We start from the raw sequence: 25,684 nt of genomic DNA, 5'->3' as shown, positions 1-25,684 counted from the left end.
AGCCAGCTAAGTCAACAATTTAGGGTTTGACTGATTTTGGCAAGACCTGAGCAAGGATGATGGTGATAGGATGTCTGAGAAGTCACGGTTTCATAGGGTCAACGCAAGTTCGAAGCGATCTGGTGGCACTTAACACACACACACAATTAAACAAATAACACCTTCCATATTTATTCAATGCAGCGTAAGTTCACTTTTTTGTTGTTGTTACAGAAAAACATTTGTAGTTGCTGGACAAGCCATAATTTCACCTTCAAAAAGTTCCTGTAGTTTTGGGTTTGCTGGGCTGCATCTGTATTTAAGTAGCTCTCCTCTAAGGCAGGGGTAGTCAACCTGTGGTCCTCCAGATGTCCATGGACTACAATTCCCATGAGACCCTGCCAGCAAATGCTGGCAGGGGCTCATGGGAATTGTAGTCCATGGACATCTGGAGGACCACAGGTTGACTACCCCTGCTCTAAGGGAACGGAGATGGGCGGGAAGTTGTTCTCAAGAGCCACCCACCCAAGCCAGGGCACTCCAGGTTCCAAGAACAATCAGCACAGGTGGAGCAAGATGCGGTCAGCAACTAAATATTCGTGAAGCATCACACGGAATATCAGGAAGCAGGTACCGAGGGCAAAATCCCAGCACCAACAGTGTGAGAAAACCAATCTTGTTTCCAGATTGCTTCCTGGCCATCTAGAGTCCAGGCAGAAGTCTTCTGCAGACATGTCAAATTGGATCACTCACAGCCCATGCTAGAAATCACTGCGGCAAGGAAACTGCAGTAGCTTGCTGCCTAATGTTCAGGTACTGGACTTCATGTTGGCCTAAGAACCATGGAGCATGAACCCAATCCATGGTCCATATCTTTTGCTTTTGTAGTGCTGCAGAGAGCATTTCCAGACTACTACACAAACAGAAAGTCCAATATCAGGCAAGGATGCAACACAGAGAAGGTGCTACCTGATTACTATGCAAATGAGAAGGATGCAGGGTAGTGAAGGAACTACCGGACTACTATGCAAATGGGAAATCCAGCACCAGGCAAGGACGCAGGGTAATGAAGGTGCTACCGGACTACTATGTAAACAGGAAGTCCAATATTAGCCAAGGATGCAGCAGAGGGAAGGTGCTAACGGACTACTATGCAAAACTGGAAATCTAGCATCAGGCAAGGATGCTGGAAGGGAAGCCCAGTCTTAATAACATCCTTTTCCCTTAGAAATGAGATTTTCAACTTCTAGTCTGGCTCTGTCAATTTGGGCTAGCTGAAAGAAGAAAAGGGATGCACCAGGTCTAATGAAGGAAACAGAGATTTCCCTTCTGTAAGTATTAAGCACTGCACTCATTCAGTTTACTGCTTATAGAAGCAAAAGCAACATTCTAGCAAGAATATTAAGTGTCCCCCCCCCAAGAAGCTTGACATGAAAATGCATTGGGGGTTCACATATATTAAGCACTTCCCCCCTGCAACCACCAATTGCTCCTTCTCTATTTCCTTCAATTTGGGATAGCTGAAAACAGCTTTCGTCTCCGTCATCTAGGTAAGGCCAAGCAAGGCTTGTTGCAGCATGGCTTCTTCTATGGGAGTGAAAGCTCCTCTCCAAACCCAGGAATAAAGAGAGGTGTACCCCAACTGCCAGGTGGCTTCTTGCTTTTCACCTGGGAAAGTCCCTCCCCACCGCACAAAGGGGGTTTGCCATGGATCCAGCCATCTGGGAGGGGCAGGCTACCTCCTGCCCCCAACTCAAAGGACCGCTAGGACTGGCTGGAGTGGCCGGGCTCCTTTTTGGCTTCTGTTTTCGGCGTCTTCAGCAGGGTCAGTTTCTTGGGCTGGTTGGCGTTGGCTTTCATCACCACCTCATGTTCGATCTTCTTGCGGATGCCGACCTCGAGGTTCTGCAGAGAGATTTTATTTTGAAAACCATTTCCTCTGTAATACGTGCTATACGATGAATTCCCGTTTCGGATTGCGGTATAATGGCTGAAAGTTAACGTGCTGAGCTGGATGTGTAGAAGTGGTAAGACGTTTAAATGGGGAATGGGGAATAAGCAGTAAGGATGAATGTTGCTGAAGTTCTACTTGACACAAAACCGAGTTTGATGTCTTGTTCTTTACGTTCCGTGTGAACCGCCCTGAGCCTCAGGGGAGGGCGGTATACAAATGCAATAAATAAATAATTTGAAGAGCTGATTTTTATATCTCACTTTTCACCGCCTGAAGGAGTCTCAAAGCGGCTTACAAATTACAATTGCCTTTGGTTTGCTAATCAATACTATACAATTCAGCTTTGAATATTATTGCACAGGTACAATAAAAGAGCCTCTTGTGGCGCAGAGTGGTAAGGCAGCAGTCATGCAGTCTGAAAGCTCTGCCCATGAGGCTGGGAGTTCGATCCCAGCAGCCGGCTCAAGGTTGACTCAGCCTTCCATCCTTCCAAGGTCGGTAAAATGAGTACCCAGCTTGCTGCTGGGGGGTAAACGGTCATGACTGGGGAAGGCACTGGCAAACCACCCCGTATTGAGTCTGCCATGAAAACGCTAGAGGGCGTCACCCCAAGGGTCAGACATGACTCGGTGCTTGCACAGGGGATACCTTTACCTTTACCTTTACACAGGTACAATATCATCAGTCAAGCCACTGGTTAATCCTGGTTAACTGGTTATTTTTCATCAGTAATAGCAATTTGCAAATGCAAAATACAGTTTTTGTTGTTGTTGTTGTTAGGTGCAAAGTCGTGTCCGACCCATCGCGACCCCCTGGACAATGATCCTCCAGGCCTTCCTGTCCTCTACCATTCCCCGGAGTCCATTTAAGTTTGCACCTACTGCTTCAGTGACTCCATCCAGCCATCCCCGTTCTCTGTCGTCCCCTTCTTCTTTTGATTTTTAAATGCAGTTTAAAAACCCTCAAATGGTTCCAAAATTTATCTATATGATGAAACTCCCTCTAACGTAGCAAGGTTGAGGGTCCTTAAAACCATACAAGTTAGTGCACTGATTTTTAACAAGTTTTTGTTCCAGCCAGCCCCCCCTTTGCCTTCAAAACTAGCAATAAACCTTTCAAGAGTCTTTCTGAAAGCTACATGGAATTTCCCTCTCAGAAATAAATTCTCAACTTTTTTACCATTGGGAAACCCTGAAATATTCTCCAGGCTTCGAGAAACCCCAGAAGTGGCACCATTAAGCTGAATATAATTGGGAACCATAGCTGTGGACACCCCCCCTCCGCTGGTCATTTTTTGGGGGGAAAGGGCAGGTCAACATGACTAAATAAGGTCATATCAACCAATAAATATTTTTTAAAAATTAAATATATATTTTAAAAATTAATTACTAAGGAAATATAAATATAATAAATAAATAAATAAAATAAATAAATTTTCAGACTGTAATGCTGGCAGGGGCTTCTGGGAATTGTGGTCCATGGACATCTGGAGGGCCGCAGTTTGACTACCCCTGGTTTACAGGCATCAAAAGACTGATGAAGCTACAGAGTTGGTTTGGGGGCTTGTTTTTTTGTCGGGGATTGTCTGTTGATTGTATGTAATTTAATTAAAAAAATATTTATAAATAAACAAATAAATAAATTCCTACCTATTCAGGAAACCCTCTCAGGACCGTTAAGAAACCCCGAAATTTCACAAAACCAGGGTTGATAAACCCTGGTTTAGGGTCACAAACCACGGGAAATACTCGCATGTCCTGCTCAAATGACAGCCTCCTAGGTGACCTTACTCTCCACAGGCCTCCCCTCAGTTGCATCAAGACGCAGAGGTTGCCCTGGGAGCGTGGCCCTCAGGGTGGCCCTTGGGGAACTCACCTTCTTCAGTTTCTGCTGCTGGATCACTCGAGCTTTTTTGGGAGCGATTATTCGGCCTGCGGGAGAAATCCGGCACAAAGGAATTGAGTTCTCTGTCTCCCCACGGCACCAGGAGAAACCGCAGAGGCAGGATGGGGTGCCTCCACAGACGCCAAGGTGTGCTGAGCCCACCAAGGAAGTCCAGGGTCCGGACACGGAGGCAGGCGAGGGCAGGAGTCCGGGGAGTTCGTGGGGAGCCCCCCAAAGGCCAGATCCGACGGAGGGCATCAAAGACTCTTCCCCTCCAGAGGAGGCCTGTTCACCATCTATCGCTACCTTTGTATCTATCTCCTTATAGCCTTTGGTATCTGCAGGTAACCCTCAGCTGCAGCCGACTCACAGTGACCGTACAGAATCTCCAAGGCAAGAGGGGTGCAGGGGTGGTTGGCCATTGCTCGCCTCTGGGCTTCTGGGGGGGGGGGGTCTCCCATGCAAGTACTGAGCACGGCTGACCCTACTTTGAGACCCTGCTTTGAGATCTGATGAGATCAGGGTAGTCAAACTGCGGCCCTCCAGATGTCCATGGACTACAATCCCCAAGAGCCCCTGCCAGCGAACGCTGGCAGGGGCTCATGGGGATTGTAGTCCATGGTCATCTGGAGGGCCGCAGTTTGACTACTCCTGAGATGGACCATGTGGGTCCAGGCAAGAGACAGGGGAGGTTTGCCCTGGCCTGCCTCTGCAGAGGGACCCTGGGGGGCTTCCTGGGTGAGGGGGGGTCTCCCTTCCAGGTATGAGTCTGGGGGGGGGCCCCTTGCCTGGCTTCGCAGACCCTTCCAGCTCCTGCTTCTCGTTCCCGGACCTGCCCAGCCCGCCCCCTCCCTCCCCGTGCCCAAAGCAGCCGGGGGTCTCCAGCGGCGAGGAGGGTCACCAAGCCCACCCTCCGGAGCAGCTTCTCGGCTGTGCTCGGCCGCCGGGGGGTTGGCATCCGCGGGAGGGAGGAAGCCCCTCCCCCCCAGCCTCCCGGGAGTGAGCCCCACCCACCCGGAAAAGAGGGGGTCGCCGTACCTCCCTTGCGCGGCCCGCGGGGGGCGGCGGGGGGCTTCTTGCGCGACGAGGACGCCTGCCGCGCCTGGAACTTGCGCTTGCCCTGCGCCATCCCGGCCCTGCGCCCACGAGGCCCGCCGGAAGCAGCCCGGGCGGAGCGGAGGAGAGCAGCGCCCGGGGAGGGAGGGAGGGAGGGAACTGCGGGACTACATTTCCCATGAGCCCCTGCCAGCGCTCGCTGGCAGGGGCTCATGGGAATTGTAGTCCATGGACATCTGGAGGGCCGCAGTTTGGCTACTCCCGGATAAAGTCCCCCCCTCCCAAGCAGCCCCTTTCTCCAGGGGGTCCTGCCCTCTTGCAGTCTGGAGCGCAGTTGTGAAAGATCTCCAGGCCTCCCCTGGGGGGTGGCAACCTTTGCGAGACCTCTCCTGGCTTGTGGATAATGGCACCAGGTTGTCCGAGGCTTGGGGGCGGAAGGCTCTTGAGCAGGGGTAGTCAAACTGCGGCCCTCCAGATGTCCGTGGACTACAATTCCCAGGAGCCCCTGCCAGCATTCGCTGGCAGGGGCTCCTGGGAATTGTAGTCCACGGACATCTGGAGGGCCGCAGTTTGACTACCCCTGCTCTTGAGTCTGCATTCTGCCTGGCTGGGCTTAAGAAGAAGGCCTTTGAATCCCAGCAGCCGTAGAAATTGTATCTTGTGCCAAATTACCCCGTCTCAATTGTCGTGTTTTTCCTTTGGCATCTAGCGTTCGTTTTAAAAAGCATATTTACGCCCAGGCTGCATCTGAGCATGTGCCGTGCGTTCCTTCAGACCCACCTCCCTTGTTTCTTTGACTCTCACAAGCTTATACACACACACACACACACACACACACACACACACAATCTTGTGGGTCGCTCAGGTGCCCCTGGGCTTGAATCGGAGTCGGAAAGGACCAGGCAGCAGGAGACACGAATGACCCTTCTTCGCCCGAGCTGCTGTTTGTCCAGAAAGACAGCATGGACTTTGACGGGCCAAGGATAAGACGCACCCTCATGTATTCAGGTGGCGCATGGGAATAATATGGGCAATGCTTTGCATGCAATCTCAGCTTTGCTGGCGTTGTTTGCCATACTACCTGCAGCTGCACCATTTGGAAATACCTTGGTTTCTGCAGATCTGTGCAGTTACTTCGGAGCAAATCCTACAGAACTCAGCAGATCTTACCTAGGGTTAAATATGCACTGGGATCCAGAATGCGGCATTCCGGTGCTTAAAAGCCAGCGGGAGGTAGAACCGAGGAGGCCAACCGTTCTGAAAAGATTCCAGCTCTGCATTTGGACAATCCACATTCCGCCTCCTGAGACATGGAATTCCGCAACTCGTCACACCAAATGAGCAGTTGCATTTATTCTGCGATGTTTACAATATTTGTACAATGTGACGCTGCCGCTGTAGAACTTCCGATTGGCCACAGGGAAAGGGAGGGGCTAACAAATCCACTCCTCTGCTCCGGCCAGCTATCAACCAGCCAGAAGGAAAACCAACTTCTCGGGAGTTTCCCTCACATGTAATCATGCGCCTGGAGGTTCGCCCTCACGTTTGCTCTGGAAATTGTGGGAACTGCTTGGGAGAACAGCTGCCCAGGTCAGCCCGCCAGTTAGAAGGCAGGAAAACCCTCTAGCCCAGGAATAGTCAACCTGTGGTCCTCCAGATGTTCATAGACTACAATTCCCATGAGCCCCTGCCAGCATTTGCTGGCAGGGGCTCATGGGAATTGTAGTCCATGGACATCTGGAGGACCACAGGTTGACTACCCCTGCTCTAGCCAGTAAGAAGCTTGCTGCTCTTATGGGAGGAGAAGCACCGAAGCCCCACAACCCAAACGCCCCCCTGATGCTTTGGTCACACATGTCCGCGCATGTGTTCACGGCCAGGCAGGGATGGGAGCTTTCTCTCCCTCAAAGAATGCAACTTTCCATAGCTGCCACATCTTGCTCTCCTGCAGAATCACGACGCCTGTGTTGTGGTGAATTGGGTGAATTGGGGAGGGGGGGTGAATTGGAGTGGGGGAGGACGACTATGTGGTGAATTGGGGAGGGGGGGATGACATGACGACTCTGCAATCAGCAAAGACTCCCTCCTCTCATTCCCCCTCCCCCGGAACGCAGCTCCCCTTTCCTAAGTTTTTAATAAGAAAACTGCAAAACACCATGAAAACGAAACCTTTTCCCGAACTGCAGGGCAGCTAACAGTGAGAAAAGTTGGGTTTTCAAAATCCAGGGGGACACAACAAGGAATGAGGGGGGGGGGGTGTTGATCCTGCTTGTAATTTCTCATGAGTATCCAGCATGGCCTGGGTGACATGTATGAACTGGAGTTTTCCTTGACTGCCTTTGCAAATCTGTGTTTCCCACCTGCCACAGAGCAACATTTGGGCTTCCTAGGAGTGGCCAAACCGTGGCTCTCCAGATGCCCATGGACTACAATTCCCATGAGCCCCTGCCAATGGCAGGGGCTCATGGGAATTGTAGTCCATGGGCATCTGGAGAGCCACGGTTTGAGCGTTTTGGGGTAATCCACTCAGGTTGCCCAAATCCTTGTTTTTGCTTCTTCCTTTCCCCTTGCGAACTTGGATCAGTAGCTTTCCGCAATGGGGGAGGCTCTGTAATGTGTGCCTCGTGGATTCGGGGGCCTCCAGCCGTCTCGGCCCAGCCCCAGAGAAAACCCGGAACGGCAGGTGCTTCTGGAGCAGCAGCGGAAGCCCACACAACCTGAGGACAGGGAGCGGAAGGGACCTCACACAGGCACACAGGCGCACGCCAAGAGCATCCTGCCTGGGGTGACCCATCTGGCCCCACTCAGCCGTGTCCAACCAAGAAGGCGCCACCGGATTCGGAAAACGCATCCGCTGAGATGCCCGTTGCAGCCGACTCTTACGGACAACCCCGGTCGCTCGTGTTCATAGTCCGGCATCCGTATCGGACGAAGAGTCCGAATAATCGGCAACCAGCGAGGTGGACGAATCGCACGGAGGGTTTCCTTCGGCCGTTTGGGCGACGGGGTCTGTCTGCACGGGAGAGCCAAGGGGCACGCTCTCTGCCATGCCATGCCAGCCCTGTTCGCCCTGCTGTGCCAGGGGGGCAGCCACCACCGCCGCCTCCTCCTCCGTGGAAGCTCCGTGGTTGTCCCGGGATTTCCGACGCACGACGCCAAGGTGGGCCGGGTCGAGGGGCGACTTGCTGGCCGGCGGTTTTGGAGACAGTCCCAGCTTCCTGAGGGCGTCGCCGGCTTTGGTGCCAGAGGTCTGGGGCACCGAGAACCAGGGGCGTTCAGCTATGGCGCTGCGCTTCTGCTTCTGCTTGTCTTCGTAGGCTGGAAGGGGCAAGCAAGGGAGGAGACGTTAAGGCGGGAGGGGGGTATCCTGGCAGGCCTCCGTTGTGCCCCCGGGCTCCATTCAAGAGCGGGTGTGGCGTACGGGATAAAAGCATTGCACCGGAATCTGAGTCACCCGGGCTTGAATCCTCACTCGGGCCACAGAAGCTCACTGGGGGACTTTGGGCCAGTCACGCTCCCTCCACTTAGCCTACCTGACAGGGTTGTTGTGTGGCGGAAATGGAGGAGAGGAGGAGGATGGAAACAGCTCCGGATCCCGACTGGCAAGAAAGCCAGAGAACCAGGGAAGTAAATAAAATTATCGTGGGAGTCCCAATTATCACAGGGTATGTGGAATGTATACCTGAAGGCCCCCTCCCTCTCTCTTCCCCCACTCCCCCCTTGCCTCTCCCACCTACCTGACCTTCCTGGTCCCTCCCCCTCAATCCTTCCCCCCACACACACCATTCCCCCACACCTTTCCTCTCCCAACTCTCTGCTTCCTGCTTCCCCCTCCCCACAGAACCCCCCCACACACCCCTCCTTGCCGCTGGTGCTCTGGCCCCTCTGGACACCACCCCCCTTGCCCTGCCCCACGAGGGAGGGGGGAGGATGGAACCTGCTGGAGCCAGGGAGGCTGGTCTCCAGGGGGCACCAGGGGATCCGAAAAGCATTCAGTTCTTGTATTAGAAGAGCGTTTTTTTTTAAATACCCAGCTTTCCTCTGCACAAAGGAGTCTCAAAGTGGCTTACAAACACCTTTCACTTCCTTTCCCAACCACAGACACCCTGAGAGGTAGGTAGGGCTGGGGGAGAACTGCTCTGCGAGAAAAGCTCAGAGAGAACTGGGACTGGCCCAAGGTCACCCAGCTGGCTGCATGTGGGGGAAGAATGGAGAATCAAGCCCAGCTGTCCACGACACCGTGCTAGCTCAGCAGGGATACAATGCTACAGAGTCCACCTTAAGCTGCTGTTTTCTCCAGGGAAGCTGATTTTGTGCCGTTCGGTTGTAATTCCGGGAGCTCTCCAGATCCCACGGGAGGTTGGCAGCTCTACTGAGGGGCTCCCCCTTCCCCCCCAGAAAGGCCCAGAGGCCAGCGGCCCGCTCACTTACAACCCAGGCTCTGGTACTTCAGCAGCGTGGCCAGCTGGCGGTCTTCGTCGGACTCCCGCACTAGCGGGATGCTGAGGCTGGCCTTGGACTGCAGGGCCAGGTCCTTCTTCTCCTCCTCTTGCAGGACTTTCTTCTCTTCCTGGGGGGGGGGGGACAAGCATCAGAGTGGCCACTAAGCCAAAGAGGGCGGGCGGGGGGGGGAGAGGGTGGAGGGGGGGAGCAGAGCCAGGAGGGGGGAAGGGACCTACAATCAAGCCCCTGTGGATCAAGAGCGTTTCCCATTTGTTTTAAGCACAATGGGCTCCCAGTTGTCCTGCAGGGACTGATGTTAAAAAGGGAGAAGCCAAGAGAGTGCCGTGAATCTGCCCGAATAACCCTCACCAGCCTGATCTCGTCCGATCTTGGAGGCTCAGCAAAGAGGGCTCTGCTTACAAGTCACTCTCAGCAATGGTGGGGCGCAGCAGTGAATTACTGCATTTTTTTGCAAATGCTACAGTGTTCACTTCTTTTGTAGAGCCGTTCATTTTGATGTTTCATTGACATGTTTTGTAAACCGCTGCGAGCCAGTTCGCTGAGAGCAGCAGTCATACAAATCCAAAATAATAAATAAATAAATAGGTTCTATTGTGGTTTTAGATTCTGTAAACTGCCCCGAGATGGTATTCTGAGAGGAGCGGTAGATAAATCCCTGAATGAATGAATGAATGGAGGGAGGGAGGGAGGGAGGAAGGAATGAAGGAATGAAGGAATGAAGGAATGAAGGAATGAAGGAATGAATGAGTGACCGACCGACTGAATGAATGAATTCAGCCAGGTGGCCGTGTTGGTCTGAAGCAGCTGGACAAGGACAAAGTGATTCCAGGGGCACCATGAAGACCAACAAAGTTCTGATCGAGGTAAAACCTTTTGTGGTGCATTGTGACTGTGTACACGGAAGCTTACGCCTTGAACAAAACTTTGTGGGTCTTTGTGGGATCACACTTTGCTCAAATATTAAAAAATCCAAAGCACAATACAGAACAAAGTCTGCTTTATCCGCGCTGCAGCGGCCGTAACGCAGCCGAGGAGGTTCCTCACCCGGAACTTCTGCCTCAGGAGGCTGTTGAGGGCGAAGTCGTCCTTCCAAGCGCTTTGAGCCTCCTGGATGTTCTGCAGGGTGGGAACGGCTCGCTGCAGCTTGCTCTGGTCCTTGGAGCCGTGCTCCAGCCGATACATGGGATCCGTCTCCAGCTTCTGTTTCTCCTCGTGGGCTGAAGGACACAAAGGACCAGGAGTCCGGACTCGGCCAGGCTGGAGGACCCTCGGGGGCTGCGAGGCGAGGAGGGGGCCCCCCTGTCTCACCAACTCCCTCCCCCCGCTCACCCGTGGCCACGATCTGCTCGTTGGCTTCCACGTCCCAACGCTCTTCCTTCCGCCGGGCTCCGCTGACGATGACATAGTCACAGCTGGCAGGGTCCGTCTGCATCTCAATGTGGTTGGGGCAGAGGTGGCACTTCATCCGGAACCTGCAGGGAGAAGGACAGGGCTGCAGGGTCCCACAACAGCCCTGCACGCACAGGGAGGGTCCCTCCAGTCCAGCCTCCCGTCTCACTCAGGGGCCAGCCAGTTCCTCTGCAGGGCCAGCCACAGGGCAGAGAGGCCGAGGCCTTCCCCTGAGAAGACCCTCAGAAGAGCCCTGCTGGGTCAGGCCAGGGAGGGTCCCTCCAGTCCAGCCTCCCGTCTCACCCAGGGGCCAGCCAGTTCCTCTGCAGGGCCAGCCACAGGGCAGAGAGGCCGAGGCCTTCCCCTGAGAAGACCCTCAGGAGAGCCCTGCTGGGTCAGGCCAGGGAGGGTCCCTCCAGTCCAGCCTCCCGTCTCACCCAGGGGCCAGCCAGTTCCTCTGCAGGGCCAGCCACAGGGCAGAGAGGACGAGGCCTTCCCCTGAGAAGACCCTCAGAAGAGCCCTGCTGGGTCAGGCCAGGGAGGGTCCCTCCAGTCCAGCCTCCCGTCTCACCCAGGGGCCAGCCAGTTCCTCTGCAGGGCCAGCCACAGGGCAGAGAGGCCGAGGCCTTCCCCTGAGAAGACCCTCAGGAGAGCCCTGCTGGGTCAGGCCAGGGAGGGTCCCTCCAGTCCAGCCTCCCGTCTCACCCAGGGGCCAGCCAGTTCCTCTGCAGGGCCAGCCACAGGGCAGAGAGGCCGAGGCCTTCCCCTGAGAAGACCCTCAGGAGAGCCCTGCAGGGTCAGGCCAGGGAGGGTCCCTCCAGTCCAGCCCTCCGTCTCACCCAGGGGCCAGCCAGCTCCTCTGCAGGGCCAGCCACAGGGCAGAGAGGCCGAGGCCTTCCCCTGAGAAGACCCTCAGCCCTGCTGGGTCAGGCCAGGGAGGGTCCCTCCAGTCCAGCCTCCCGTCTCACCCAGGGGCCAGCCAGTTCCTCTGCAGGGCCAGCCACAGGGCAGAGAGGCCGAGGCCTTCCCCTGAGAAGACCCTCAGGAGAGCCCTGCTGGGTCAGGCCAGGGAGGGTCCCTCCAGTCCAGCCTCCCGTCTCACCCAGGGGCCAGCCAGTTCCTCTGCAGGGCCAGCCACAGGGCAGAGAGGCCAAGGCCTTCCCCTGAGAAGACCCTCAGAAGAGCCCTGCTGGGTCAGGCCAGGGAGGGTCCCTCCAGTCCAGCCTCCCGTCTCACCCAGGGGCCAGCCAGTTCCTCTGCAGGGCCAGCCACAGGGCAGAGAGGCTGAGGCCTTCCCCTGAGAAGACCCTCAGAAGAGCCCTGCTGGGTCAGGCCAGGGAAGGTCCCTCCAGTCCAGCCTCCCGTCTCACCCAGGGGCCAGCCAGTTCCTCTGCAGTGCCAGCCACAGGGCAGGGAGGCCGAGGCCTTCCCCTGAGAAGACCCTCAGAAGAGCCCTGCTGGGTCAGACCAGGGAGGGTCCCTCCAGTCCAGCCTCCCGTCTCACCCAGGGGCCAGCCAGTTCCTCTGCAGTGCCAGCCACAGGGCAGGGAGGCCGAGGCCTTCCCCTGAGAAGACCCTCAGAAGAGCCCTGCTGGGTCAGGTCAGGGAGAGTCCCTCCAGTCCAGCCTCCCGTCTCACCCAGGGGCCAGCCAGTTCCTCTGCAGGGCCAGCCACAGGGCAGAGAGGCCGAGGCCTTCCCCTGAGAAGACCCTCAGAAGAGCCCTGCTGGGTCAGGCCAGGGAGGGTCCCTCCAGTCCAGCCTCCCGTCTCACCCAGGGGCCAGCCAGTTCCTCTGCAGGGCCAGCCACAGGGCAGAGAGGCCGAGGCCTTCCCCTGAGAAGACCCTCAGAAGAGCCCTGCTGGGTCAGGCCAGGGAGGGTCCCTCCAGTCCAGCCTCCCGTCTCACCCAGGGGCCAGCCAGTTCCTCTGCAGGGCCAGCCACAGGGCAGAGAGGCTGAGGCCTTCCCCTGAGAAGACCCTCAGAAGAGCCCTGCTGGGTCAGGCCAGGGAGGGTCCCTCCAGTCCAGCCTCCCGTCTCACCCAGGGGCCAGCCAGTTCCTCTGCAGTGCCAGCCACAGGGCAGGGAGGCCAAGGCCTTCCCCTGAGAAGACCCTCAGAAGAGCCCTGCTGGGTCAGGCCAGGGAGGGTCCCTCCAGTCCAGCCTCCCGTCTCACCCAGGGGCCAGCCAGTTCCTCTGCAGGGCCAGCCACAGGGCAGTGAGGCCGAGGCCATCCCCTGAGAAGACCCTCAGAAGAGCCCTGCTGGGTCAGGCCAGGGAGGGTCCCTCCAGTCCAGCCTCCCGTCTCACCCAGGAGCCAGCCAGTTCCTCTGCAGGGCCAGCCACAGGGCAGAGAGGCCGAGGCCTTCCCCTGAGAAGACCCTCAGTAGTGCCCTGCTGGGTCAGGCCAGGGAGGGTCCCTCCAGTCCAGCCTCCCGTCTCACCCAGGGGCCAGCCAGTTCCTCTGCAGGGCCAGCCACAGGGCAGAGAGGCCGAGGCCTTCCCCTGAGAAGACCCTCAGAAGAGCCCTGCTGTGTCCCGTGAGCATGTGTATATAAAAGAGAACACCCACCTGTAGATCGGGGTGGTATAATAATTGCCCACTTTCTTCTTCTCTGCATTGTATCGAACGCCTGCAGCAAACAGAAAAGTCTTGCTAGAAGTTCATTTCCAAAATTCATTCCCAGTTCAAAGTCGCACAATAATCCACCCCCACTCCCACCCCGCCAGAGCCAAAAATGGAACAAAGCAACCATCCATCTTGTTCCTCTGATTTTAGGGAGTGGGATTCCACCCTCTTCTGCAATGGCCTGAGCTATGCCTCCGTCTGCTCTGGTGTCATAGAATCCTAGAGTTGGAAGGGACCTCCTGGGTCATCTAGTCCAGCCCCCTGCACTGTGCAGGACACTCACAACCCTCTCGCTCATCCACTGTCACCTGCCACCCCCTTAAGCCATCACAGAATCAGCCTCTCCGTCAGATGGCTATCCAACCTCTGTTTAAATATCTCCAAAGATGAGAACCCACCACCTCCCGAGGAAGCCTGTTCCACTGAGGAACCGCTCTGACTGTCAGGAGCTTCTTCCGGGTGTTTAGACAGAATTTCTTTTGAATTAATTTCATCCCATTCGTTCTGGTCTGCCCCTCTGGAGCAAGAGAGAACAACTCTGCTCCATCCTCCATATGCCACCATTTTAAATACTTGAAGATGGCAATCAAATCCCCTCCCAGTTTCCTCCTCTCCAGGCTAAACAGACCAAGCTCCCCCAACCTTTCCTCCTACGTCTTGGTCTCCAAACCCCCCACCCTCTTTGTTGCCCTCCTCTGGACACGCTCCAGTTTGTCTCCATCCCTCTTCAACTGTGACACCCAAAATTGAATACATGTCAGTCACCTCTCACACCTACCCATGCCAATGTGGTTCTGGCATCCGTCGCACCAGATGTTATAGGGCATTTCAAACCTAGAAAGGAACAGTCAAAGAGGAATTCACAGGAGGCTGTGAGGGACGCCCCACGGCTTCCACTAGCTCAGTACCAAGCTCCGTGCAGCTCCCTTCCCATCCCCAAACAAGGCTATGGCAGGCACAAGCGGATCTTTCCCTGCTAAGATCTCCAAACAGGTGTGGGTCTGGCTCCCTTGCTCTAAGACAGGGCCTGCAACTTTTTTGATCCTTTGGAATTAGGACACAGGGTGGTGGGCGCAACCCCAAGATGGCTGCCACAAGAGCCAGCCACAAAATGGCTTCCGCAGAAGGCAGAGCCCAAGGCACAGAGGAAGTTGGAGAGCAGAGGGAAATTGGATAAATAAAGAGAGACTAATGCAAACGCCACCCCCCCCCCGGCAGCTGCATTGGAAACATGATTTAATTCACTGTTGTTGTTGTTGTTGTTATTATATCTGAATAAATGTGCGTGCAGAAGAGAAATCAAACCCAGAATTCAATTTTGTGGGTCTTAAAGGAGCCCCTGGAACATTGTACTCTCTGAAGAATTTTTGCATGCACAGGAAAAACTTTCCCCCAGAATTTAAGGTGGGTGGTCTTGAAGATGCCTCTGGACACAGACTAGGTTCTATTTCTTTAGACCAACAGAATCTATGACTATTATTAGCCAATTGGACCTTCAGGGGCCAATCAGCAGAACCGCTGGGCAAGAACCCCACCCGGCCCCGCCCTCCCCAAAAAACCCCGATGGGGACCCCTGCTCCATGCACTCACACCTCTGCCGGACTACCCGGCCTCCAAAAGGACCGCCTGCAGGTGTGCTCACCTGATGATGAGGATGCCCTGGGAGAGCTTCCGGGCTCTCTCCCGCAAAGGATGGCTGTGGCGATACTTGTTAAGGGACCCATGCTGCAAAGCGGAAAAGAAAGCCACGTTAACGTCCTAATTAGCGTTGAGAGCACCTCGCCTGCCTGCGCCTTATGCGAGGGAGTGGCCTTCCGCCATTTTGTCCTGACCATGGAGGGGGGCGGAGGGGGGGGAGTTCCTGCTTTAGGGGGATCAACTGGGATCCTTCCTCATTTCACAGCCAACCTGTGTATATAAAAACAAGATCTTATGGGTGTCGGGTAGACCAGGCTGCCTTCCCTCCCTCCCCCAAGCCCATCGACAAATAATTAAACTGGGTCTGTTCACATCCGCAATTCATGAACGGGAACATAAAAAGTCAGAGGGAATTAGCCTCCATTCACTTAATCGTGTGCCTCGATGGCCCTTTGGTTGTGGGGAGAGGAAAGGGAAGGCGACTGTAAGCCGCTTTGAGCCTCCTTCAGGTAGGGAAAAGCGGCATCTAAGAACCAACTCTTCTTCTTCTTCTTCTTCTTCTTCTTTCGAAGGAAAAAAATACGGATTTTTCTAAAGGGCGCCTCTTCTTCCTTTTTAAAGCACCATCAAGTGGAAGCCCAGTTTTGGAGAGAGAAAAGGAGCTGGGGCGGAAGGCTTAAATGCCTCCTATCTCCAAGCCAAGCCACAATTGGGCCCATGCCAAGCCTTGGTAATATCCGTTCCTATATTAAGGGCACAGCTCACATTTGTCCATCTGCCCCGAGCCCCTTACCTTGGCTGGGTCAAAATCAGGAGGGTAATACTTGTTGACTCCTTTCCTTTCACCCTGTAAAGACACAAAGACAGCAACAGAATCCCATCACTTGACCAGGTCTCCAATCCCTCGAAGCATTTGCATATCGCTCCGGACTCCAGTCTCTCATCTTCCCCTCCACGGGCTTCTCTCAGCCCAGAGAGGATCGATAGGACGTTGGGGCTGGAGCCCCTTCCTTTGAAGGAAAGCCAGGGAGAGCCCAGGACTTTTCAGTTTAGAAAGAGAGGTTGAGAGGGGACATGATGGCCCTCTTTAAGTATTTGAAAGGTTGTCACTTGGAGGAGGGCAGGATGCTGTTTCCGTTGGCTGCAGAGGAGAGGACACGCAGTAATGGGTTTAAACTACAAGTACAACGATATAGGCTAGATATCAGGAAAAAGTTCTTCACAGTCAGAGTAGTTCAGCAGTGGCATAGGCTGCCTAAGGAGGTGGTGAGCTCCCCCTCACTGGCAGTCTTCAAGCAAAGGTTGGATACACACTTTTCTTGGATGCTTTAGGATGCTTAGGGCTGATCCTGCGTTGAGCAGGGGGTTGGACTAGATGGCCTGCATGGCCCCTTCCAATTCTATGATTCTATGAGACATTGCTTATGAAACGATGCAGGGGAAGAGAACTGACAAAGAGAAATCTGTCTCCCTCTCCCAGAGGACTAGAATTCAAAAGCCTCCAATGAAGCTGATGAGCCGGAAATGTTCAGTTATTATTCTATATAAACTGAAGCATGTTTGGTTTTAAAAGGAAACAAGCATCCAGAAGGATCCCTCAAGAAAAACATTTCAGATGGTGGTTGTTTTCTAAAAGTTCTCATCTGGCAGGGAGACCACAGAGAGACAGAACAGCAGGGGGCGATTCATCCATTTCATAGAAAGCTGGAAACATGTAGCCAGAGGGAACCTCAAGGGTCATCTAGTCCAACCCCCTGCACAACACAGGAAATTCAGCTACCTCCCCACCACTCCCCCAGTGGCCTCTGCTCTATGTACAGAGGAAGGCAACAAACCTCCAGGAACCCTGGGCCAATCGGGTCGGCAGGAAAATTCTTTCCCGACTCCAAAGTCGGGATTACCCTGGGCATGCAAGAAAGGGTCACAAGAGCCAAGCGATGGCTCAACTCTTCCTGCCTTCCCTGTCATGATCCATCTAAATTCATGTCCTCTCGCAGAGATCTGGGTTAGGCCAACCGGCATCTCCACCACATGCTACAAACTACCCGCTGAAGATCCCAGCAAGAAAAGTTCAGTTCAGGTTGTGGGGGAGTGGTTGAAAACCTTCAGAATTGTGGACATAGTCCTTAAAAAAATCCAGCACACTCACCATGGTGGCAGATGTCTAGTCCGCAGGCCGGAACAAGCCAAGCTGCGAGAGAAATGGGAGAAAGTTACTGCTTCGGCACAAGAGAAAAGTACTGTTTCTCTTAAGAGTGTGCAAAGCACCTACCATGTTTCATCTTTTGAGATCACTTAGAAAGAGTATGCCTTTTGCCACGTGTGAAGCTCCATCCTTCACCAGCACATAACCAAATCCAGCCAGGGGTAGTCAAACTGTGGCCCTCCAGATGTCCATGGACTACAATTCCCAGGAGCCCCTGCCAGCAAATGCTGGCAGGGGCTCCTGGGAATTGTAGTCCATGGACATCTGGAGGGCCGCAGTTTGACTACCCCTGCCTTAGACAAACCTCTTTTTCTTTTCAGAAATTAGCCACTGCCCCAAAAAGCTGGGACCAGATGACACAGAGATTATGTTTACTTATTATATTATTTTACTTTTCAAAAATGTATACCCTCCCAAGGGCCATGAAGGCAGCGAACGGATGAAAGCATACATAAGGAAGCCACACTGGCCATTTTATCGCAACTCACAACTGGCGGGCCACACTTCCAGAAGCACTGGAAATGTTATCCCAAATCGTTATATCAATTAAGATTTTGTGTTGTGTGTGCGGTTCCCACAAGAAGAGGCCCATGGTGTGCCTAATAAACTTTCAGCAGCCGCACAACATGTGAAATTAATACTATTAGTATTATTATTAGCTTTATTTTAATAGCCTGCCCTTCCCAGCTGGCTCAGGGCGGGTAACAAAAAGGCACACACAAATCATTTTCACAGTGTTTGAAGGCTTTACATTAAAATGTATTAATTCAATTATATTATTATATTGCCTCCTTATAAACCTTGGAACCCATTTCTCCTGGGTGGGTTGGTGTTTTTGTGGATGGCGTATTGCTGTTTTGAATCAGGGTTTAATTTCCTGGCCTTGCAGGCCCTCCGGAACGGTTGACGGTCCTAAAGCAACTCCCAGTCTGGATCGATACATTAACTTCTGAATGTGTGTTTGTCGGAAAGAGCATATGTTATTGACCACCGAGGGCTGAAGCACATATAATCTTGTGGGCTATTGGGGAGGTTCATCAACGGTGTATGTGAAATTATCAGTTTTGTACGAGAAATACATTTCAAGCTCATTTCGATGTTCTACATGGATTATTTATTTATCCATTCAATTTATATACTGCCCCTCACTGTGACGTCTCGGGCCGGTGTACATAGAACCAGCAAAACAGAACATGCATCAAAACTACCCTGAGCCTCCGGGGAGGGCGGCATATAAATATAATAAATATAATAAATAAATAAATCATTTTTAACAGTAGGAACAGAACACATAATATATTTCTGGTAAGGGCTTGGAGGAGGAGCTGTTCTCATGGCTTAAGTGCCATTCAGCGCTAGCAACCTAGTAAAAAAGGGTAAAGGTATCCCCTGTGCAAGCACCGAGTCATGTCCGACCCTTGGGGTGACGCCCTCCAGCGTTTTCATGGCAGACTCAATACGGGGTGGTTTGCCAGTGCCTTCCCCAGTCATTACCGTTTACCCCCCAGCAAGCAAGCTGGGTACTCATTTTACCGACCTCGGAAGGATGGAAGGCTGAGTCGACCTTGAGCCAGCTGCTGGGATTGAACTCCCAGCCTCATGGGCAGAGCTTTCAGACAGCATGTCTGCTGCTTACCACTCTGCACCACAAGAGGCTCTAGCAACCTAATAAGAGGTCCCATAATACAACAGCTCCCCCCCCACACACACACAGACACACATAAAGCAGTTACAATCCCCTACTTCAGGGTTGACAACCTCCAGGTGGGGCCTGGAGGTCCCCTGGATTTTAAACTGATCTCTGAATTGCAGAGGAGATCTCCAGGAGGAAATGGATCCTGCGGAGGGTGGACAGTTTGGGATTATGCCTCCCCATATTTCCAGGGGTTTCCCAGCACTGCAGGGGAACAGATGGATTAGATCTCCAGGCGTGGAAGAAATAAATCAGCTGGCCAAACAGCGGAGACAAAAAAGAGCCCCCAAACCATTGGTGGCAGAAAGCAAAAATGATGTTAATTGTAAATAATGTAATATTTCCACTGGGCACAAGGCTGTTTCTTTCAACAAGCCCGTCACAAATGGAGAGGGGGGGAACCTCCTAAAGATGAATGCCAGACACAAGCCAAGATTGCACGGGGGAAACAGGCCCCCCCCACGCATTTCCCCCAAGCAGCACCCCACCCCCAGACAGGGTCGACTTCGGCAGGGACATCCAGCGCCTTTTGCATCTGGGCTTCCCTGTAAGCCTGGGCTGGCCAAACGTGGCCGCCAGAGGTCCACGGACTACAACTCCCATGAGCCTCTGCCAGCAACAAACAACATGCCGACAGGGGCTCATGGGAAATGTAGTTCACAGCCATGGAGAGCCCCCGTTGGGCCAGCCCTGCAAACGGACAAGCGCCTTCCTGTCGCAATACCACGGGGTCGTTTTTTGCTTTTAGTCTCCAGGTAGTCTCCAGGCGTGGCCTGGAGACCTCCCGGAACGAAAACTGAGATGAAGATGAGGGCTGGTTTTGGGAAGGGGGAGGGGACTCTAGGAAGGGGGGGACCCCACGGAGCTTCCTCCTCCTCCCCAACCCCCTTTCTTCGCCTCCACCCCCTAAGTCTCCAGGAATCTCCCACCTGGGGGTGGCACCCCTCCACCCCCCGCCAGCCCTCCACCCTCCCTCCCTCCCTGCAAGAGCAGGGAGACCCAGCCTCTCCCCCCCCCGCCCCGCAAGTGCTGCCCCCTCCGGAGGGGCTCCCAGCCCCCCCCCCGCCTGCCAGGGGTCTGCAGCTCCCCCCGCACTGACCTCCTTGCAGCCGCGCTCCGGCCCGTCTGGACCACCCCTGGCCACGCCCCCTGGCCACGCCCCTTGAAGGAGGGAGGGAGGGAGGAGGGATGGAATGCGCCGGCGCCAGGGAGGGAGGGAGCGAGGGAGGCGGCCTCCAGGGGGCGGCGGGAGGTCCCCCGGAATTCCAGCTCCTCTCCAGGCGGCAGGGAGACCCTCCCGGGAGGAAAGGGCGGCGCCGGAGGGGGGGACGCGGAGCCACCGAGGAGGAGAAGCTCCCCGGCTTCACCCCACAGCTCCAGGCATTCCCCAGCCTGGAGATGGCAACTAGGGAGGCTGGGATGGGGGGGGGGAACTGCACTGAGGGTCAGGGATGCCAGCCTCCAGGTGGGGCCTGGAGTTCCCCCGGAATTCCAGCTCCTGTCACAGAGAAGTCCCCCTGGAGAAAAGGGCTGCTTGGGATGTCTGCTTTGTCTTCTCCTCAGGCTCAATCCCCAGATCTCCAGGGATTTCCAAGCCCAGTTGGCAACCCTAAGTGTTTTTTGTGGGTTGACACAAGACTGGCCAGTTTGGCCACGACCAAAACCAGAGGGCAAAACCCCTACAAGAAACACAAAGAAATCTGCATGCATCGATCCACATTTCCTCCAGGAATTACATCAGATGGTGGGAGCTTTGATTCTCAGAAACAGACCCCAAAATCGTGTGGGTCTCTGGATTCCAATTGATCTCTTCTCCTGCATCCCAACAGGGCTCCTGGACTGAAGCTGATCTGCAACCTCAAGATCTTGGCCGGGACGGGACTCTGTGGCATTTCCCCCCTCTATTCCAAAACTGCTCCAAATCTCCAGGAATTTTCCAGGGCAAAGTTGGTATCCCTAGCCAATCCTCCCGAGTACTCCACAACACTCCTGATTGGCCATTGATCATTTGACTGGCAGTGTCAGTTTCTTTAAAAGTGTTGCTTTGACAGCCACTGCCGTGGCTTGAAGGAAAGCTGTGGCAGCCATTTTGTGGCAAACTCCACCTCTTGTGGCAGCCATTTTGTGACCATCCCATAAAAGCCCACAGACTGACATACTGTGGGCTAGGGCCTCCCCCATTTCTGAGCATCTGACACGGGAAGCTCAAAATGGCTGCTGAGTGATGTAATAATTATAATTTTATTTTTATAGCCCACTCAAAATGGTTAACGAGTAGTATACCATGTATTCCATCAGAATGATGGAAGTGTGGCCAAATTGGGGTTCTCCAGAAGTCCATGGGCTACAATTCCCATGAGCCCCTGCCAGCAGGCAGGGGCTCATGGGAATTGTAGTCCACGGACATCTGGCTGGCAGGGGCTCGTGGGAATTGTAGTCCAGACATCTGGCTGGCAGGGGCTCATGGGAATTGTAGTCCACAGACATCAGGCTTCCAGGGGCCTATGGGAATATTGTAGTCCACGGATATCTGGAGCGCCACAAGGTACAAACCTAGTTACCCGTTCCGGCTGGACGTTGAGAATACTTTGAATATTATTATACGATAACAGACCAAGTATATATTCATGATAAATTGCTTATTGGACTGCCGTTGGTGATTCTTCTTTCCGGCTTGCAACCTCCAGGTGGCACCTGGTGATCGGCTGTGGTGAGCATGCGGAGGTCCAAGTCCCCCTGGAGAAAAGGCTGCTTTGGAAGGGGAACTGTGGCATGATATACACTGCTCAAGTCTCTCCCCTGCCTCACCCCCACCCTCCCCAGGTTCTGCTCCGAACACCTCCAGGTTTTGCCCCACCCAGGGTTGGCAATGCTATGCATAACAACCTAGACCTGTGAAAGCTGGACTCTGAAGAGGGAAGACAGGAGGAGATGCTTTCGAATTAGGGTGTTGGAGACGAAGGCTGCAAATGTCGTGGACAGCCAAACTTACCAACAAGATGGTTTTGGAGAGGAGCAAACCAACTCTGTCATTAGAAGATATTATGGCTGAAGCTTAGTTACTCTGGACCAGGGGTAGTCAAACTGCGGCCCTCCAGATGTCCATGGACTACAATTCCCAGGAGCCCCCTGCCAGCAAATGCTGGCAGGGGGCTCCTGGGAATTGTAGTCCATGGACATCTGGAGGGCCGCAGTTTGACTACCCCTGCTCTGGACACATCATGTGATCAAACTCACTAGAAAAATCATTAATGCTCGGCATGGTCAGCGGCAAAAGGAAACGTGGTCGCCAAAGGACCCGCTGGCTCAACACGATCAAAGCCGATACGGGGATGACCGTGAACCAGCTAAAAGAAGCAGTCAGAGACAGGGACGCATGGCAAAGACTTTCCTATAGAATCCCCGTAGGTTGGACATGGCTGAATGGATGGCATCGTCATCATCATCATGCACAGGGCTTTGACCTTTAAGACCCTTCATGATCTGGGCCCCACATATTTGAAGGACCGCTTGTCGCCCTACGCCCCCCCCCAGGGCCTTGTGCTCTGTGGGTACCAACTAATTGGCCGTTCCTGGCCCCAGGGGAGCTCGCCTGGCCTTGACCAGGGCCAGGGCTTTTTCAGTGCTGGCCCCAACCTGGTGGAATGAGCTCCCGGAAGAGCTCAGGGCCCTGATAGAGCTGTCAGTGTTCCGCAGGGCCTGCAAGACGGAGCTCTTCCGCCAGGTCTGTGGTCAAAGCCAGGGCATGGAAGACCCTAGGGAGACACCCCGTTCTTAGCTCCCTGGCTGGCGGTAGTTGGCTTAAGTATCCCGCTGGCACCCCAAGTAGCTGCACCGGTTGGAAGAGAGGGTGTCTGTTACTGCCATGAATTGTAAACTGCATGGAGGATGTTTTTTTTGTATTTTATGTGGGATTGTATTTTATGTGGGCTTATTTTGTAACCCGCTACAAGACGCTTGCTCCTGGGGAGGAAAGCTATGGCAAATCTAGACAGCATCCTAAAAAGCAGAGACATCACCCTGACAACAAAAGTGTGTCTAGTCAAGGCTATGGTATTCCTAGTTGCAATGTATGGCTGCGAAAGTTGGACCACAAGGAAGGCCGAGCGTCAAAGAATTGAGGCTTTTGAACTCTGGTGCTGGAGAAGACTCTTGCGAGTCCCTGGGACTGCAAGGCGAACAAACCGGTCAGTCCTAGAGGAGATCAGCCCTGACTGCTCCTTAGAAGGCCAGATCCTGAAGATGAAACTCAAATACTTTGGCCACCTCATGAGAAGGAAGGACTCCCTGGAGAAGAGCCTAATGCTGGGAGCGATCGAGGGCAAAAGAAGAAGGGGACGACAGAGAATGAGGTGGCTGGATGGAGTCCCTGAAGCAGTCGGTGCAAACTTAAATGGACTCCAGGGAATGGGAGAGGACAGGAAGGCCTGGAGGATCATTGTCCATGGGGTCGCGATGGGTCGGACACGACTTCGCACATAACAACAACAACAACAAGACAGCAGGACATAATTCAAATTAATAATTATAATAGTAATATAAACTGAGAAAATAACCAACTTGGGACTTCTTTGCACTTCCGTCTAATCTGCACCATTCCCAGCCATTCCTCAGATGCTTGGCCTCACTTCTGCCACTAGGTGGCGATACCAGCCCAGGTAAACTGCACCCACTGAAACTCCCAGGTTGAGCTGTGTGTCGATGGGCAGGGGGGTGTCCAAACTAACTTTACATCAACAAAGCAAATTTAGAATCCAGCAGGGGAACCTTTAAGACCAACCAAGTTGTATTCAAGGGATGAGCTTTCGTGGGCATGCCCACTTCCTCGGAGGCAATGTCTGAACTTGTTCTGATGCTTCCGACCAATACTACCCACTTGAATCTACTTCGTAATTCCTCTTCCCCCCCTCCCATACTCCCTGCCCCACCCTCACCTGCTTGGGGTCTGTGAGTCAGCCCTGAAGTCGTTGAAAAGAAGGTGATGCAGAAGACTCTGTGGAAATATCACACCAATTAAGGTGGACTCAAGCGGGCAGCCGTGTGGCTCGGAAGCAGCAGAACAAATTTAGAGTGAAGAGAATAAAGTTTTATTCTAAGCGTGAGCTTTCGTGGATACGCACACTTCCTCCGAGATAAGAGAATGGAATGAAAATGATCCGTTCAGATTTACAGCTCTCTCACTCCATCGATAAGTCCCAGCTGATTATTTTTGATTCCGTGACAATTGTATCTGAGGAATGGGAAAGGCCTTGGCCTGAGACCCTGGCTCAGTGGCAGAGCCTCTGCTTGGCAGGCAGAAGGTCCCAGGTTCAATCCCCGGCATCTCCAGTTAGAAGGACCAGGCAGGAGGGGATGGAAAGACCTTGGCCTGAGACCCTGGCTCAGTGGCAGAGCCTCCGCTTGGCAGGCAGAAGGTCCCAGGATCAATCCCCACCATCTCCAGTTGAAAGGACCAAGCAGGAGGGGATGGGAAAGACCTTGGCCTGAGACCCTGGCTCAGGGGCAGAGCCCCTGCTTGGCAGGCAGAAGGTCCCAGGTTCAATCCCTGGCATCTCCAGCTAAAAGGACCAGGCAGGAGGGGATGGGAAAGTCCTTGACCTGAGCCCTCTAAGGCCCATGAGATCTGCTGCCATCCACCTTGATGGACCCAGGGTCATATTCAGTATAGGGCAGTTTCATGCTTGAGTGTCGGCTCGTGGAGGTTATGTACCTTCAGACCTGTAACCATTTCATGTTACCCCCGGGGGGACCCTCAGACACTGACAGGGACGTTGTTTGGGGAGGCCCAGTGCTTACTGGGAAACATAGATTTTCATTTATAAACTTCCTTCTTGGATTAAACCAGGAGCGGCACCTGACTGCCCCACCACCTTGTCCCAGACCTTAAGCGGCAGCTAACACGGTCTCAGTGTCTCCAAGGAGACAGGCAGCGAGGACACCAGACTGGTCTAGCAGCTTCCGACAATAGGAAGGCCTAGGGCCTGGGCAGGCGTGTTGCTCAATGCAGAAAGCTTGGGGAACACAGCAAGTCTCCAAGCTCCGCCAAAGGGAAGTCACGTCCTGAACTGCTAAGGGCTGGGTGTCAGAATACACTGAGGCTGTTCCAGGTGTCCCGAACATGGCACCCATCAATCCCCATATCTGGTGCCTACCAACGGCTTTTCAAAAGTGGGCAGGGCTCTGGGGGGCTTTTATTAAAAGGCATCCTGTTAAAACAGAACTTCTGCCTGAAACACACATACGGCTTTGCACACCTCCTGCAGCATCCCTAAACTGCTCCAGGAAATACGACATGCTTCCTGCCGTAAACGTCCCCGGGGTTTCGCTCCGTCCTTTGGGGGCTGAGCCGCCTCCCGGCTGAAGGGCAGAGCGCTCTTTCCCCCCGGGATATTCAGGAGTGCTCCCCGGTGCTGCGGGCTGCAGAGCAAGGCCAGGGAGGGCCCGTGGCTCAGTGGCAAAGCAGAAGGTTGCCGGTTCAATCCCCCAGCATGTCCGATTCAAAGAATCTAACAGCAGGTGACATGAAAGCCCCTTGAGACCCTGGGCAGACGCTCCCAGCCTGCGTGGACCCTTGATGGACTGAGGGTCGGGTGGACCATTCTTGGGGAGGCAGACTAAACAATGGGGCCATCTCCTCCGCTCCCCACAGATCCCTTTCAAACAGCTCCAGATTTCCCCAAGTGGTTTTTCGGTTGTGTGACTGTGCAGCATGCCTCACACTTCCAAATGCCCCTCATGGCACAGGGCACCCAATGCCCTCCCTCCTCCTCTTCCTTCAAGGAGGGGACGAAACC

General features: G+C 54.0%; 2 protein-coding genes across 4 annotated transcripts; both read right to left on the bottom strand.

Annotated features, from left to right (window-relative positions):
- Positions 1 to 146: 146 nt before the first annotated feature.
- C3H19orf53 (chromosome 3 C19orf53 homolog) lies at positions 147 to 5,019 on the bottom strand. 2 transcript variants are annotated; one of them, XR_013229686.1, is made up of 4 exons: positions 4,856 to 5,019; positions 3,809 to 3,864; positions 451 to 1,884; positions 147 to 333 (listed from the first exon to the last, which is right to left on the bottom strand). XR_013229686.1 is itself a non-coding variant. In XM_077329803.1 (3 exons), exons 1-3 carry the CDS (start codon positions 4,944 to 4,946, stop codon positions 1,744 to 1,746), a joined length of 288 nt encoding a protein of 95 aa, XP_077185918.1. In that variant the 5' UTR covers positions 4,947 to 5,019; the 3' UTR covers positions 147 to 1,743. The 2 variants fall into 2 exon arrangements, 1 of the variants encoding a protein (XP_077185918.1); XM_077329803.1 differs by having other exon boundaries at positions 147 to 1,884.
- Positions 5,020 to 6,201: 1,182 nt separating this feature from the next.
- On the bottom strand, positions 6,202 to 20,062 carry YJU2B (YJU2 splicing factor homolog B). Of its 2 annotated transcripts, none has more exons than XM_077329801.1 (10): positions 19,990 to 20,062; positions 17,141 to 17,182; positions 15,785 to 15,838; positions 14,996 to 15,078; positions 14,132 to 14,187; positions 13,297 to 13,357; positions 10,667 to 10,809; positions 10,382 to 10,554; positions 9,305 to 9,443; positions 6,202 to 8,191 (listed from the first exon to the last, which is right to left on the bottom strand). In XM_077329801.1, the coding sequence occupies exons 2-10, from the start codon at positions 17,141 to 17,143 to the stop codon at positions 7,779 to 7,781; spliced, it is 1,125 nt and encodes a 374-aa protein (XP_077185916.1). In that variant the 5' UTR covers positions 17,144 to 17,182; positions 19,990 to 20,062; the 3' UTR covers positions 6,202 to 7,778. The 2 variants fall into 2 exon arrangements, with proteins under 2 accessions (XP_077185916.1, XP_077185917.1); XM_077329802.1 differs by having other exon boundaries at positions 14,119 to 14,187; positions 19,990 to 20,040.
- Positions 20,063 to 25,684: the final 5,622 nt, after the last annotated feature.

This window comes from Paroedura picta, chromosome 3 (genome assembly GCF_049243985.1).
Source record: "Paroedura picta isolate Pp20150507F chromosome 3, Ppicta_v3.0, whole genome shotgun sequence".
NCBI lineage: Eukaryota > Metazoa > Chordata > Lepidosauria > Squamata > Gekkonidae > Paroedura > Paroedura picta.
Note: the sequence above shows the minus strand (reverse complement) of the source record. Positions and strands in the feature narration are given on the sequence as shown.